This window comes from Rhinoderma darwinii, chromosome 6 (assembly GCF_050947455.1).
Source record: "Rhinoderma darwinii isolate aRhiDar2 chromosome 6, aRhiDar2.hap1, whole genome shotgun sequence".
Lineage (NCBI taxonomy): Eukaryota > Metazoa > Chordata > Amphibia > Anura > Rhinodermatidae > Rhinoderma > Rhinoderma darwinii.
This window is the reverse complement of record NC_134692.1, coordinates 115,651,221-115,664,172: the sequence shown is the minus strand read 5'-3', so window position 1 is coordinate 115,664,172 and position 12,952 is coordinate 115,651,221. Positions and strand designations below refer to the sequence as shown.

General features: G+C 42.2%; 1 protein-coding gene across 3 annotated transcripts in view; it reads left to right on the top strand.

Moving 5' to 3' along the window:
* PDXDC1 (pyridoxal dependent decarboxylase domain containing 1) overlaps positions 1 to 12,387 on the top strand; it is a 76,376-nt gene extending 63,989 nt beyond the window's left edge. For 2 of the 3 annotated variants that reach the window (XM_075830145.1, XM_075830143.1), the window contains exons 15-23: positions 203 to 258; positions 375 to 480; positions 2,059 to 2,230; positions 3,189 to 3,307; positions 5,512 to 5,633; positions 6,112 to 6,204; positions 6,327 to 6,423; positions 8,125 to 8,226; positions 9,248 to 12,387. In XM_075830145.1, the coding sequence (XP_075686260.1) occupies positions 203 to 258; positions 375 to 480; positions 2,059 to 2,230; positions 3,189 to 3,307; positions 5,512 to 5,633; positions 6,112 to 6,204; positions 6,327 to 6,423; positions 8,125 to 8,226; positions 9,248 to 9,474 (1,094 nt within the window). In that variant the 3' untranslated portion in view covers positions 9,475 to 12,387. The remainder of the gene's footprint in view (positions 1 to 202; positions 259 to 374; positions 481 to 2,058; positions 2,231 to 3,188; positions 3,308 to 5,511; positions 5,634 to 6,111; positions 6,205 to 6,326; positions 6,424 to 8,124; positions 8,227 to 9,247) is intronic. The other variant, XM_075830144.1, reaches the window with a different exon arrangement.
* The last annotated feature ends 565 nt before the right edge of the window (positions 12,388 to 12,952 follow it).

Below are 12,952 nucleotides of genomic sequence, written 5' to 3'. Positions count from 1 at the left end.
AAATGTTAATAGAAGGAAAACACTTTATACAAATGACACTTTGATTCATGTCCCCCTACTGTGTTTGAAGATACATTAACATACTACATGTATGACTTGGGAAACAGATATATTTTTTTATGTTTTTTTTTTTTTCTTTTGGACAATTTATGTGTTCAATTAAAGTTCTGGTCATAACCACAAAATGTTTTCGCTCCTGTAGAATCCACAATAAACTTGAACACTATTGGAAGAGAGAGTGATGCATTGAATCAGTGGGTAAGACACTTTTCTTTCCTGTCTACTTGTAAAATGATGGGATTGAAGCTATATATTATATTTATAATGTGCGTGCTCAAAATATAGCAAAATACATTTCCTACGGTTCTCTCCAGCTAGGAGAACAGCTCGCTGCCCTTATTCCATCTTGTGCTGTGGACATAGTGGAACTGGAAGATGAGGGCACGTGTGTACGCTTCAACCCATTGATGACCTCAGCAGGTAAGCTGATGGATCAACTTCTTTTTTTATTTCATTTGTGTTTTATGTTTACATTTTTTTATACCAGAAATAACTCCGGAATAGATCTATAATGTACATATAAAGTTGAGTACTTTCTATAATATTGTGTTATTTATCTTGTACTGTTTTTCCGTTTCGCTGTGTAATATAGTCTAGAGCTGCATTTACAATTCTGTAACGGGACAGTTAGTTGTTGTTTTTTCTGAATCCGATTACTGTACAATGTCTGATGTAAAAATGACACTGAGCTAATGATGTGCAGACATTTAAAGGGGTATTCTCATTTCAGTCATTTATGGCATATCCACAGGAAATTCCATAAAGTTCCGATAGATGCAGGTACCACCTCTGGGATCCGCACCTGTCTCTAGGACGGGGCCTCCTGACCCCTTCCCACCTTGTCCTACTGTTGCTATTCTCCGGTCACTGAGTTACAACGTGGCCGGGGGTACGGAAACAGTTGAGCTACGCTGTTTCCGTAACTCCCAGAGAGGTGAATGGTTGTTACGGAAACCGTGTAGCCTAGTGAGCTACGTGGTTTCTGGAACTCGTGGACTTCGGAAACACCGTAGCTTGCTGTGCTGTTCTGTTTCCGGATCTCCCATTCACTACAATGGGAGTTACAGAAACCGCTCCCAGATACCTTGTAACTCGAAGGCCGAAGAGCAGCGACTGTGGGACAAGGTAGGACGGGGGAGGGGCAGGGGGCCCTGTTCCAGAGATGGGGTGGGACTGCGCTCTATCGGTTGTTTATGGCACAGCCTGTGGATATGCCATAAATGGCCGAGATGAGTTTACCCCTTTAAGTCAACAGGAAATGTTGGGATATTTCCACTAAAAAGTATTTAGAATAGTGAATGCAACTCCGGAGTATAATACAGAATGTAAATACATTGCATTATATATCCTGCTTTTATATGTAGGTTCATTTATATATGTAAAATGTTATCCCAAGGTGACCATACGCTTTTAGAGCCGTGACAGTAGCTTGCCATACAAGTAGCGATGTCTCACACCTGATTTATCAAATTCATTAAGCAAATACGGCACGGTTACTATATGTTTGCTTATTCAATATATTTCCATCATATTGGGGGAAATGGAATTGATGATAATATAGCACTTTTGATGATGAAAAGCACTCACTAGACCGCATAACAGGCTCCGTTATCTACCCAATCCCCATATCAATCCAAAAATCAAATTAAATGTGTTGCATATTCTTCTGAAATATTGCCGAAATTCACTGCCAGCAATATCATCGTGACATAATCTAGCCACTGGACTCTCAATATTGCTTATGGACGATTCTGAATAGTTTTACCCTCCCGAGATGTTGTTCAAATATTTCCACACGAGCCTGCTGGCAGATGAACAAGTCACAGGTCACCATGACCTACTGAAAGTCAGAACATCAACTATACAGATTTATAGGGCTGATGCAACTCTCTGTGACATGGCCAGTAAAGTCAGTGCCCACATAAAGTAAGGGCGGGTATAGAATATGGAATATTGTATGGTTTACAGGTAAAGTCTAACACCATATATGTTTAATAGTTTTAGGTACTACTCCTGAAGATGTCGATCAGCTGGTGGAATGTATAAAGGTGAAGATCCCCGTTATTCACAACACTTTGGAGCTGAAGGAAGAGTTCAGACTAGAGGTGGAAAGGATTGCTGGGCTGGCATATGTTGTTGACAACAGCTGGGCTGGACTTGGTGTGCTAAGGTACTGAACCATTCTCCCTAAAGAACTCTGTGCTGTTCCTCTTTTATTCCTCCTGGAAATGTATGAACAAATTGACAACTGGGTGTTGACATTCCCCTTTTCACTGAGGTGGTTCCTGCACACTCTGGCGCTGTCAGACTTTGGCAATGGGTAATGCCCAGTTGTCAATTTATTTATACATTTTCAGGCAGAATAACGGAGGGATGGCACAGTGCAGGCTTGTCTGTTTTAGTAAATACACACTGTTCAGTTTTTGTTAACTGTGTAATTTTGATACGATTGTCATTTATACTGAATAAAGCTATTTATTGTTCAAGATTCTGGGCACTTTGCCCTTCTTTTTTTGGTTCATCTATAGGTTTTGATGCCAGGAGAGCAGACAGGTTCTCCTTAATAACAGGCTTGAGAGATACTTTATTTATATAAATAGGAAGGCTGAATGCTGGTCACGGCTTCCCCCTCTCCCTGTATACAGCGCCCAGCAAGCATTCTAGATCCGTCAATGACAGCCTGCTGTATCCAATAGGATACAGGAGATTTTTAGATTTACCAACAGAGCAGAATACCACAAAAAAAAAAACACCACAGAACAGTTACATAGGTCGAGACTATACATTGGCGTTTGTCGGGAGATTTTTCCTGCCGTATATGTCAGGCGTGCACCACACGCGGTAGGGTAGACAGAGCCTTTGTGGATTTACGGGAAGGTAAGCAAATTACTTGTGTGGCTGCAGTGTTGCTTTCCTTCTTTTTTTTTTTTGCAAGCAATAGGACTGCCACAACAAAGATATATTAATCTGAACGGCCTCACGGTTCAGAATCTGATTGAATGTATGTCGGGCACCTTACGTTATGTATGTAAGTTGATTGAACGTTATCAGATGGGAACTGTGTAACTCTTACATTGTAGCAATGACGTCTGACTAGAGCCTTTTCTCTCTTCTGTTCTGGTCCCAAGGTACGAACATGTAAGCGAGGAACTGGATGTCAACAAACGAGAAGCAGAACTTGAAAAGATTAATGCGTTGCTGCTGAAGAAGCTAAATGAATTGGAGTCCGATCTCCCCTTCTCTTCCGGTATTGATTTTGTGTCTTCATGGAGAAACTAGTATGTTTCCCTTCCCAAAATAACACACCATTAATTTCCCTTATTACGTTAACCCAGTGTTTTCGGACATGTCATTCATACATCATGTAACTATGAAAAATGATTGATTATAGTGATATAGCCATGTGCTAATAAGAACCATTAAGACAGTTGGCATGTTCTAGACCGTGTTGGTGGAAATCTCCAGTCAGAACCAAAATGGTTCTAGCTATTTAAGTGCCAGGAGTCCTCATAGATTCTGCTTACATGCCTGAATGACATGTCATAAAATTTGAAATGTTGAAAACCTCTATATAAAAAAAAACTAAAGAAAAAGTGATAAGTGCAGTTCACCGATCAGGAGAATGGGGGTCCCGTGTCAACCGTTCGCTGATTCACAGTCCGGCCCTCTTCAGTGAAGTGGATGAAAGCAAGCAGCGCTTAAGATGAGAACACACCTTTCATCAGATTTTTCTAAACATCATTTTAGGAGAACCTTTTTAACCCCTTTCCGCATAATCACGTACATGCACAGCGGGAAATTCTGTGCCTTGCCACTTTCCGAGGTACATGCATGTGATTCCGTTGAACTGCTCTCGCACTAAATCATGCGGGTGCAGTTTAACAAAAACTGCTGACAGCCCCTGGCAACGAGTGTCCCTTGCTGGCCAGGGACGAACTAGCTGTTGTCCCATTGTGATTGGTCCGTTTCACCACAGAGTACTCTCAAAGTCTTTTCGAACCCAGGGGGGTGAGAGACAGGTTCAGGCCGTGGGAGGTGTAATCGGATTCCCATCCAAGGGGACCCCCTCCAGAGCACTCTCTGCAGGACGAATCATATCCACTTGTCAAGGAAGGATCAGTGGTCTATCCACATTCGGACGTTGTGGGGTTCGCAAAAATAGACCAGGGACTGTCCAGTCCGGGATTGGAACGGGGTCTGTTCCCAAAAAGACAAAGGCAGCCTGTAGGTCTTCCGGAGATCTCACAGCAAATTCAGCACCAGCCTCCGAATGATATGAAAAGGATGGCCCCAGCAATATGAAGCACCCGCCTCACCAGGAAGGGTTTCACCATGCGTCGCATATTAAGAGTGCGACGTGACACATCTGGTAGCAGGGTAACAGTCGTCCCTGCATGTGTAATGGGACCAGTATTCCACGCTTTTCGGAGAAGAGCTTCTTTTTTTGGGTAAAAATGAACGCGGCAAAGGACATCACGCGGGCCACTTCTATTTCGATCTTGAAACCTAGGGCTATAACTCCTATGAACTCTGTCGAGATCCAAGTCATCCTCGTCAGATAAATCCAGCATTTTACAAAATAGAGCAGTGACCGAGCGCCACTATTCATCATTACCCACCGATTCCGGCAAGCCTCGGATTTTGATATTATTACGACGGCCACGATTTTCCAAACCATCAATATGCAGGGTGAGGTCAGTCAGCAGAGCGGAATGTGAGTGCAACGTAGTCGTGATATTAGAGAGCGAGCCGTCCAAGTCTATGGAACGTTGTTGTACCTGTGTCACTGTGGTAGAGAGCTGTCCCTGGCATGACGCTCCTCAAGGCGGGAAAACTGGGCTTTTAGTTCCACACGGGTGGGGAGAGCCTGTAATCTGTCCCTAAGCTCCGAAAGCATTGGAGCATCCGCTGTATGATTTTCAACACTATCAGCGAAGGATTCCCGTGTCTGGGATAGAAACATAGCCGGCACAAGCGCTGGGTGGCCCCCGTAAGTGAGGTTGTCTGCCCGCTGTCTGTGTGGGCGCGATGTTGGGGAGAGGAGGAAGGGGAATCTTGTATGTTGTGGCCGGAGAAACGCGCCAGCAAGGTACCTGGGGTGGCCGGAGGTTTAGGGTCCACTTTCTTCCCCTTTGGCATGCATTTAGTGAGGATTAGGTAAGTAAAAGTCTCTGCAGATAAGCCGTGGTCTCGGAGCTCAAAACGAACGCGACCTCACTCCACCCTCACCAGCAAATATTTTTAAGCTGTTTGGCCTAATAAGTCCGGTCTAGCTGATTATGTGGTCTAATTTAGTTGCTTATCTTTCTATAGATACACCAGTAGAGGATTGTAGATCTACTCAGAACCATAATGTTCTTGTAACTACTTGGCTTGATTTATTATTGGATTTTTTTAATGTATATTAGGTTTGTTGCTGTAATGTATACTCTTGTCTCTTTTTGGATGAAGGTCCTGAGTTCGGAGCTGAGAAAAACTGTATTTATATTGGAATGGCAGCAGAAGACTTGGATGTCTCTGAGTTGGTAGAAACCATTGCAGTCGTGGGCCGGGAGATTGAGGAAAACTCAAAGGTATAAAGATAGCATGGTACATTTTTTACATACTTCGCGTACCCATTCCAAAGCTTTTCAACAACCATTTAACTTTAGCCTTCCTTGGCGATGACTGTAGGTGTAATGACTGACGTTCCTGCTCCAGACCCTGGTCAGTGATGATAAGAGTGCAGGTGTCAAGGGAGCCAAGAATGGATTTTGTTTCCAACCTCAGGATTGCAAAAACTGTTCGTCTCTGTGAAGTAGAGGTGACAAGCCAGGTCTAAATTTACTATAGAGGGTTTCAAGGCAACCTGGTATCGCTTGGCACGCTGCGAAGAAGAACTTCTCTGGTGCACAAGCGCCAACGTTGAGATGCCTTTTTCATGTTTCAATTAAACCTGTACAAGAAAGCACACTTAAGTAATATAATAAAAGTAGGAATGTTCTTTACAAAAACTTTTTCTTTTGTAAATGCATCATTCTCACGTATGTATATTGGGATTCATTTGTGCAGCTCCTTGAGAACATGACTGAAGTAGTCAGAAAAGGTATTCTGGAAGCCGAAGTACAACTGCAGAAGGCCAATGAAGAGCGACTTTTAGAGGAGGTAAGATGAAGAAGGATGTTCTGTTGAATAACCCGTGTGGCCACCAGCTACTAGAACACTTGTATGAGCAATTTCCTTACACCGCTTACTCCAATGACCTCTACTGGACGTTTTGTTTGCAGGGAGTCTTCCGGCAGATCCCTCTAGTTGGGTCAGTTCTTAACTGGCTTTCTCCTGTTCAAGCAAAACCAAAGGGTAGAACTTTCAACTTAACAGCAGGTGAGATGGGGCTTGTTTTTATCATTCAACTCTAGATATCTCCTGGTATGTAATTGAAACCCACTTCCAATTTCCAGATCATTGAGGCAGTTGTGCTTGGTGATTCCTGTACTTTTTTATATAAAGCATGTGTTCACTTTGACTAACATGGCAAAAATCTGTGACTTGCTCCATAGCAACAGACAGCAAACTGACACTTTATTATTAAAGAGGCTCTGTCACCAGATTTTCAAACCCCTATCTCCTATTGCATGTGATCGGCGCTGCAATGTAGATAACAGTAACGTTTTTCTTTTTCAAAAACGAGTATTTTTGGCCAAGTTATGAGCATTTTTATATTTATGCAAATGAGCCTTTCTTATGGACAACTGGGCGTTTTTAATCTTATTTCCAACTGGGCGTGTATTGTGTTCGTTACATCTGGGCGTTTTTACTTGTTTTACCAGCTGGGCGTTGTGAATAGAAGTGTATGATGCTGACGAATCAGCATCATCCACTTCTCTTCGTTACCACCCAGCTTCTGGCAGTTCACAGACACACAGCGTGTCCTCGCTCGTCCGACGCGATGTAGTTCCTGTGGGAGGAAGTGAGTGACGTCACAGCGTGATCTCGCGAGGACACGCTGTGTGTCTGTGCACTGCCAGAAGCTGGGTGGTAACGATGAGAAGTGGATGATGCTGATTCGTCAGCATCATACACTTCTATTCACAACGCCCAGTTGGTAAAACAAGTAAAAACGCCCAGATGTAACGAACACAATACACGCCCAGTTGGAAATAAGATTAAAAATGCCCAGTTGTCCATAAGAAAGGCTAATTTGCATAAATATAAAAATGCTCATAACTTGGCCAAAAATGCTCGTTTTTGAAAAAGAAAAACGTTACTGTAATCTACATTGCAGCGCCGATCACATGCAATAGGAGATCGGGATTCGAAAATCTGGTGACAGAGCCTCTTTAAGTCAATGCTGAGAAGTCTGCTAGAAAGGAGCAAGTAATGCTGGACCAATATTAATTCTAGAAAACGCTTCTCAATTTGGAAATCACTTTATTTTTTCCAGAAATTCCTTTGCACTGAGGTGGGCAGGCATGATAATGCAACATTTCAGAGGTTTAGTCCTCATTCAGACAGTCATAATGTGGCTGCAAATCTTAGCTCGAGTGCTCTAATGACCCGACGTTATAGCATCATAGATCTTTATGATGCTGTTGGTTCAGATCGCTAGACCCGCAGTCGAGCCCGAACTTGTGGCTGTAATATGGACGCTAAGATACAGCCACAACGGCCGTTTAGAGGAGTTTTCTACATTTAGTAAGGCCTCATTGAGAGTCCCAGTCACGACGACTAAGACTATATAATCTACCACATTTCAGACCTCCGCACTTGAGTGCCCATAAACATTAGGGGAAAGTCGTCCATACCGGCAGATTTCTGCAGGAGCGGCGGACTATCTAATGTGAATGTTACTGTCCCAACCCTCTCCTGATGACAGATATCGGGGGGAGAAAGCAGGTTTAGACATTTTAAAATCCATCCTTTTTTTTATTTTTTACTTTCCGGAAATTATTATTTGTCTCTTCCCCTTCAGCTGAGCATTTTGTCTTTGGGGGAGTTGAGAGGAATAGCTTTTGGCCAACAGCTATTGTAAGTGTATCGTCAGCTTAAGTCCTATATTAAATGTTTTATCTTCTCGCTCTTTAGGATCATTAGAATCAACAGAAACAACATATGCTTCCAAGGCACAGGCGACTGGAACAAGTCCTCCCCCAACTCCGACCCTGGGACATGCGAAAAGGCATCCAGGTACCATGTAGAGACGTGTTGTCAAGGCCATTATGAAAGCAAGTCAATTGTCTGTCCACCCATATGTTATAACTGGAATCTTCCAGCGGGGGTTACATATAAGAAAAGCAGCAAGCTTCTTTCAGTGATCAGGCGCAGCTCCGATCAGTGAACGCCCGGCTGTCACCTCAGTGGTAACGTGTTGTTGAGCTATAGGAGAATGTGACCACACAAGTACAGTTCAGTCAGTATGGTCACTGTAAAAGCGCACAATGTTGTCACTCTCAGAATGAAGCCGTCTGACAATTACCTGATCATGGAAGGTCTGGCTGCTCTAAACTCTGCAGCAGGGATGGGGTATTACATAAATGGTTAACCATTTAATGCATGGTCATGCCAAGATTGCCAGAGCGGGAGCCGGTCTTAATAGAGACACTGTGCTCTGGCTACCAGAGTTGAATGTTCTAGTGCCCTAATAGGACATAAATGAAGGAGTTGTCCAATACTAAAAATGAAGTTACACATGAACAGCTAAATGAGAGACATTATATCATTATAAATTAGTGTTTTTCCTTCAGGTAGGTTCCCAACATCCACATGCGGTGGCCAATGGCCGTATAATAGCAGCGTATGTGGGCGTGGTTTCATCCGCATGTGGCCGCTGCAATGTACAAGATGGTGACACAACATTTCTTTTAAACCGTCGCATTTTGCATATACAAAAATGTGTAATATCATACGGCCACCAAAGGAAGACCTTGAGGAATGGTGTTGCAGCATATCAGCAAGCCTTGAGCAGGGTAAAACAATATAGGGTTTGCAGGTTTCATATGAGACTGTAGGCTAAAAAGTGGAGTTGTAAACATTGAGGAGTGGGTGACCCAGTCTACAGTAATTTTCCCCGTTCCATAGAATTCATAGGTTTGCTATGTGTAATTAGTCAGAAAATTATCAAACAAAATTTATTTCATGCCTTTTGGTTTTGTAGGGTTGCAGAGCATTATATCAGTTATTTTCAGATTCTTTTTTGTGGCTTTAACAGGTCAAAAGTTGTTCAAAAGGCTTTCCAGAAACTCTGATGCAATGAGCGAGACCAGCTCAATCAGTCACCTGGAGGAAGTGGAGAACCTTGATGCTGCTCCTGCACCAGAACCACAGCCGTGCAATCCCGTTGAACCACCCGCCCCATCTGCGGAGTCTCACAGTGAGGATTCCCAAGAGGCCGACGTGCTGGACATTAAGACAGTGGAGCCTGAGAGTCAAAGATAAAGGCGAGTGTTTCATTATTAACACTCGACCCGACATGAACTATTTTTTAGATGTAAGGGTGTAAACTGATTTGAAATGTGAACAGTGCCACGCAATCTGACAGTAGAGATGCTGTACTAAATTATTAACCTGTCTGCACAAATAATCGAAATACTAAAACCTTATTTTTTTTTCTCAGTAGGGAGAGGTCACCATCTTAAAACGACTATTTTTACCATTGGTAACTTAAGTTTACTTCACTGCTTGTCATTTCGATTTTATAATCAAGCCTTTTATTTTATATGATCCTTTTAGTTGAAATGTTTGTTTCTATTGATTTCAAATGAAACCCTCTAAATGTAAATATAACAATCACATCTCACTTAATAGATGTTTACATGACTGATTAGAATTAAAAACCATCAACTTGTAATGAATCTGTTAATGGCTCTGCACATTGCCTTCTGAGGCTCGCTATTTGCACAGTCAATGTATTTTTAATGAAGGATTCTGCTCTTTGGAACTCAAGTCCGTTCTGTGAGTTTTTCAGGTCCAGAGATATAGGCTAAAATATATATATCCAGTTCAGAAGCTGATTTCACGCAATAAAAAAAATGTAAAGAGGAACTATACTTAGGGCGCATTAGACTGAGCGCCTAAAATGTTAGAGTTGTCAGCTTTGGACAAATATTTTTTGTTAGAAGGATCTCTCGATCAGCTAATCACAAGATGTAATGCTGCGACACCCAGTGATCAGTTGGGATCTCTAAACACTTGCTGCTGGGTCTGTCCAATTTCCCTATAGCGTCACCACAGGGGAAATGAAGCATTACACAGTCCCCATGTAAACCATTGGGCTGTCTGTGTAATGCCGGTTCACCCAGAGCTAGAGGTGTCCTCTTTGTAGCTGCTCTCCACTCAGGATTATAGGTAAGGGCCCTGAACAGAGGACCCCCCCCCCACCCCTCTATTGACTAAAAATTACCTAATAGAGCATTCGAAGATGGGTTTTTGAGAGCCCAGTCCACAGATGCTCTCATGGATCAAATTCTGAATATTTACCTATGAAAAACTTTTAACACTTCGAGTGCCCAGTCTGACCTCAAGGGCTAGAAGTGAACGGTTCCCCTTATAAGCGGTTGTCTCACCCGTCTATATGCCCTATTACAGCATGTAGATCCCCCCCTGGTGTCAGAATGGATGTTAGAATTATGGCTAGTCATTTGAATGGCTGGCATGGAAGGACCGGCAGTGGCCTCAATAACAACTGATCACTGGGGGTAAAGAAGCTGGACCGCAGCAATAACCGCTCATCGCCGTGCTGGCTTTTTCTTAAAAAGGGGTTGACAACCCCTTTTAATGTTTACTGGTCACATCGTGAAATGTTGTTCCTGTGTTATGATTATTTGTCATAATCTGCCAGCACTGTATAAAGAAAATGCACTACAAGACCTAGAATTGTCAAACTGCAGGTACCCGTCCAGACCTACTGGCATGCTGCGTGTAATATGTACAGGTTCACATGTGTGGCATTGCTTGTAGTGAGCAGTCGGCTCTATCACACAATATGTACACTGCTAAACAAAGACACGTGTTCTCATGACTGCAAGTAAAATGTATTGTCTAGAGCTGAGCACCCAGTAAGATGTACGTTCTCCAGGCCAATCCACCAAATGCGCATGTCTGTAGCGAGACCGTTGTGATGTATTCCCACAATGCATTATTGTAATATGGCAGCACAGTCGTGTGAACAGTCGTCATTATTTTTTTCTTGATGGTAACATCATGGTTTTTTTTGCACTTAAAATATTAACATTGGATACATTGAAAAAGACTTTACTCCTGATGTTCATTTGCCCACTAAAGCTTAGTGTCGTTCCACCCAGAGGATGTGATCCCAGTGTAAAACTGCGTTTTTTTACCAGCAAAATCATACGATCTTTGGCCACCGCATGTGGGTGTGATTTTATCCGCATGCGGCCGCTGCATTGTGAGAACACACCTTTAATCCTATCCTAGGCAATTGCATTATCTGCAATTCTCTAATATATTATCGATTTACAAGAGCAATTTACACAGAGCCAGCAAAGAGGGCTTAGTAATGTGCTGATGGGTATCATTCTAGCCTTGCTGCTCATAACACAGGCTACCACAAACAGCGCTTATATTCTGCTGCTGTCATCTGCACAGAATGTGTCTGCTGCTCTATTACTCAAATTCTTCGCAGGTTAAAGCAGTGATTTTGGTAATAGAAATATCTTTGTATTATTCGCAAGTTCCTAATATATAAGTGGCTTCAAGGTGGAACTTCACTTTAAAAGGGTTGTCTGAAATAAGAAGAAAGTGTTGATTTTTTTTTTTTAGAAGAAGAAACGGTGCCACCCTTAACCCATGGACATGTCTGGTATTGCAGCTCAGCCTTATTCACCTGAATGCTGCTAAGCTGCATTTCCATATAAATCATATGGACAAAAAAAGAAAGCTACTACTTTTCTCATTTCATGAAACCCCTTCAAGCTTTGGAATGCTTTTATATAATGGAGCTACTAACTATATTCATTCTTGCATAACAGATTTGTGAATATTCTTAGTTGCTCCTCTTCTTAGTTGCTCCTCTTGTATGTTGAGTCTTCAGTAAAGCATTGGGAAGCCTTCCTGCCTCTAGAAAATAGCTGATGATTAAGTGCTAATACAGTCAAGTCTTCCTTCTGTTTATTTTACAGTCTACTGGTGCAATGAAGTCTACAATAAATTTTCCTTTTAGGGCATAGGAAGGGATAAATTTCAGTCTGTAAAATAATACAAATTTTTACTGTTTTTATAAATATATATTTGAGATTGTGGACTATGGTTTACCTTTCTGTTTGTTGGACTACAACTGTGTATGCTTAATGTTTAAATAAAGTCAAGATCTGTGGGGTAACAGATAACTAACTATTCCATGTGCTGTTCTTCATAGTCTGTCTGATCAATTTTCTTTACAGTTCAAGATGTTTATCAGCTCAATCTGGTACCAGAGATGCAACATTGGTTGTTGTTGTATTATGTAATAAATATATATATGTATATATATATATATATAATGAACTAAGGTGATCCCGTCTTCACACATTTAATCATACATTGCAGCGTCAGAAACAGTAGTGAGGGCCATTCCTTGATCGAGGTTTTAGTTGTATAAACTATAAGACATGACATCCACATGCATTCTGTGCTGTCGCCCACATCTATGCTGCTAAAATAGCAGAGCTGTAGAGGTAATCCCAGCACTCCGCATTGTACATGGCTGTTTATTCACATTCTCTTCATAATGCTACGCTGCAGATGGGATGGCTGCATTTGCTCCCGCTACATATCGCACCTGCAGAGCAGTTCTATGGTTGAGAGGTAAACCAGTAACGTAAGGGTGCAGTGATATGTTTGGGCTTGTCCACACGCAGCAGAATTGCTGCGTATTTTCCGTCTGGAAATTCCAAGAAGTAATTGACCTGCGGTGCGT